We start from the raw sequence: 3,062 nt of genomic DNA on the forward strand, positions 1-3,062 counted from the left end.
AGTTTGCATGTCGCAAGCTATCGGCAGAAGGAGCCGACTGGCGCAACAGGGTGTGGGGCATACGTGATTCGGAGTGATGCATCAGCGGAACAGAGGCGCGCAGTATAAATTGGTGTTATCTAACGAGATTCATTTAAGTGTGGCAGCTCTCCTGGGCGGTGGGGCGTGTCACACTACCGGTGAGACACAGCAACAGATGAGGCGACAGCGTCCCAGTGCACGGCGGGTCGTAGGTTCGACCCTCTGAGGCCGACGCGGTGTCCGCAGCCACTCTTCGGCTCGCTACCGACGGCAGTCGTCTCGTGTCCCGACACACGCCGGAGACTTACAAGGCGCGGGCCGCAGGTTCGGACGCTGAAACGGGGTCGGTCGTCGCCGCCGCGTTCCCAGCTACGCCAGCCGAGGAAGAAGCAGCAGCGGGGCCGGCCTACGGCTCCAGGCGGAACAGCGAGGAGTCGACGGGGACGGAGGCTGCTGAGCCGGCTGCTGGCACAGCCATTCTGACGTTATCGGAACTCTACAGCTGGTGAACGAGGCCGGCAAGACACAGCGTTGCGTTGCACGGGTCGCTGGGGCAGTGGCCTCAGCAATGCGGGGCCTGTGATGCGGACTGAGGTGAACGAAGCTCTGTAGTGGAAGCGAATAAATCATATGGAAAGCTCGGACGATTTTAAAACGGCACCTCGTAGCACCCATGCACAACACTATTAAAAATATTGTGTACTCACTCCCCTCTACAGCTCCTAGAAGTTTGTAACGGAAGCCTCCGAATACCGCGTGTGCAGAGATTTGCAGCTACTCTCACATCATTTCTATGTAGCATTCACATTACATTGTTTAGGTTGACGTACGATAGACGACATGTAGCAGTTGTTACTTATTACAGGTCTGCCTGCGGCTTGCACAGATACAGAGATCGGTGTGTAAGGGGAAAGGGCTGCCGAGCGAACCGTGCGCCATGGCGACCGCCGCCGGTGCGGAGGAGCCGGCGGACCTGTCGGCGCTGCTGGACGCGGGCGACGGCGCCGTCGTGACGCTGGTGGCGGGCCGCACGCGGCTGGCGGCGCACCGCGCCGTGCTCGCCGCCAGGAGCCCCGTGTTGGCCGCGCTGCTGAGCCGCGGCGGCGGCGCCGGCGAGGTGGAGGTGGGCGACGTGGCGGGCCCGCTGCTGCGCCAGCTGCTCGCCGCCCTGTACACGCTGCGCGCGCCGCGCCAGCCCGGCGCCGCCCTGCAGCTGCTGGAGGCCGCCGACAGGTTCGGCGTGCCGGAGCTCGTGGCGGACTGCGAGCGGCTGGCGGCGGCGCAGCTGCGCGTCGAGACGGCGGCGGCGGCGGCCGTGCTGGCCGTCACGCGCCGCTACGCCGGGCTGGCGCGCGCCGCCGTCGCCTTCCTCAGGGCGCACGTCTCGCGCGTCGTGGGCACGCGCGGCTGGGCCGACGCCGTGCGCACGCAGCCCGACGCCCTCATCGAGGTGATCCGGCTGCTGGCCGACCCGCCGGCAGGAACCAGGTGAGCCGCCAGTCTCTCTTGCCCAGTTCTAGTCCTGCCTATGTTTACGAGCCTCCACTCTTTCCACAGAAGTCTCTGTCTTGTACACTACTGGCCATTAAAATTGCTACAACAAGAAGAAATGCAGATGATAAACGGGTATTCATTGGACAAATATATTATACTAGAACCGACGTGTGATTACATTTTCACGCAATTTGGGTTCTTAGATCCTGAGAAATCAGTACCCAGAACAACCACCTCTGGCCATAATAACGGCCATGATACACCTGGGCATTGAGTCAAACAGAGCTCGGATGGCGTGTACAGGTACAGCTGCCCACGCTACTTCAACACGATACCACATTTCATCAAGAGTAGTGACTGGCGTATTGTCACGAGCCAATTGCTCGGCCACCATTGACCAGACGTTTTCAATTGGTGAGAGATCTGGAGAATGTGCTGGCCAGGGCAGCAGTCGAACATTTTCTGTATCCGGAAAGGCCCGTACAGGACCTGCAACATGCGGTCGTGCATTATCCTGCTCAAATGTAGGGTTTCCCAGGGATCTAATAAAGGGTAGTGCCACGGGCCGTAACACGTCTAAAACATAGCGTCCACTATTCAAAGTCCCGTCAGTGCGAACAAGAGGTGACCGAGGCGTGTAACCAATGACACACCCCATACCATCACGGCGGGTGATACGTCAGTATGGCGATGACGAATACACGCTTTCAATGTGCGTTCATCGCGATGTCCCCAAACACGGATGCGACCATCATTTTGCTGTAAACAGAACCTGGATTCATCCAAAATAAATGACGTTTTGCCATTCGTGCACCCAGGTTCGTCGGTGCGTATACCATCGCAGGCGCTCCTATCTGTGATGCAGCCTCAAGGGTAACCGCAGCCACGGTCTCCGAGTTGATAGTCCGTGCTGCTGCAAACGTCGTCGAACTGTTCGTGCAGATGGTTGTTGTCTTACAAACGTCCCCATCTGTTGACTCAGGGATCGAGACGTGGCTGCACGATCCGTTACAGCCATGTGGATAAAGATGCCTGTCATCTCGACTGCTAGTGATACGAGGCCGTTCGGATCCAGCACGGCGTTCCGTATTATCCTCCTGAACCACCGATTCCACATTCTGCTAACATTCATTGGACCTCGAGCGACGCGAGCAGCAATGTCGCGGTACGTTAAACCGCAATCGCGATAGGCTACAATCCGAACTTTATCAAAGTCGGAAACGTGGTGGTACGCATTTCTCCTCCTTACACGAGTCATCACAATAACGTTTCACCAGGCAACGCCGGTCAACTGCTGTTTGTGTATGAGAAATCGGTTGGAAACTTTCCTCATGTCAACACGTTGTAGGTGACGCCACCGGCGCCAACCTTGTAGTGAATGCTTTCAAAAGATAATCATTTGCATATCACGGCATCTTTTTCCAGTTGGTTAAATTTCGCGTTGTAGCACGTCATCTTCGTGGTGTAGCAGTTTTAATGGCCAGTAGGGTACAATTCATCGTCACTAATAAGCCCTTTTCACACTGCTCCTGATGATGTCATTGACT

The 3,062-nt window shown here is 57.2% G+C and overlaps 1 protein-coding gene across 1 annotated transcript; it reads left to right on the forward strand.

The window, feature by feature from the left end:
- Window positions 1-958: 958 nt before the first annotated feature.
- LOC126204358 (speckle-type POZ protein-like) lies at window positions 959-1,513 on the forward strand. Its single transcript, XM_049938733.1, has one exon. The coding sequence runs from the start codon at window positions 959-961 to the stop codon at window positions 1,511-1,513; it is 555 nt and encodes a 184-aa protein (XP_049794690.1).
- Window positions 1,514-3,062: the final 1,549 nt, after the last annotated feature.

Source organism: Schistocerca nitens, chromosome 9, assembly GCF_023898315.1.
Source record: "Schistocerca nitens isolate TAMUIC-IGC-003100 chromosome 9, iqSchNite1.1, whole genome shotgun sequence".
Taxonomy (NCBI): domain Eukaryota; kingdom Metazoa; phylum Arthropoda; class Insecta; order Orthoptera; family Acrididae; genus Schistocerca; species Schistocerca nitens.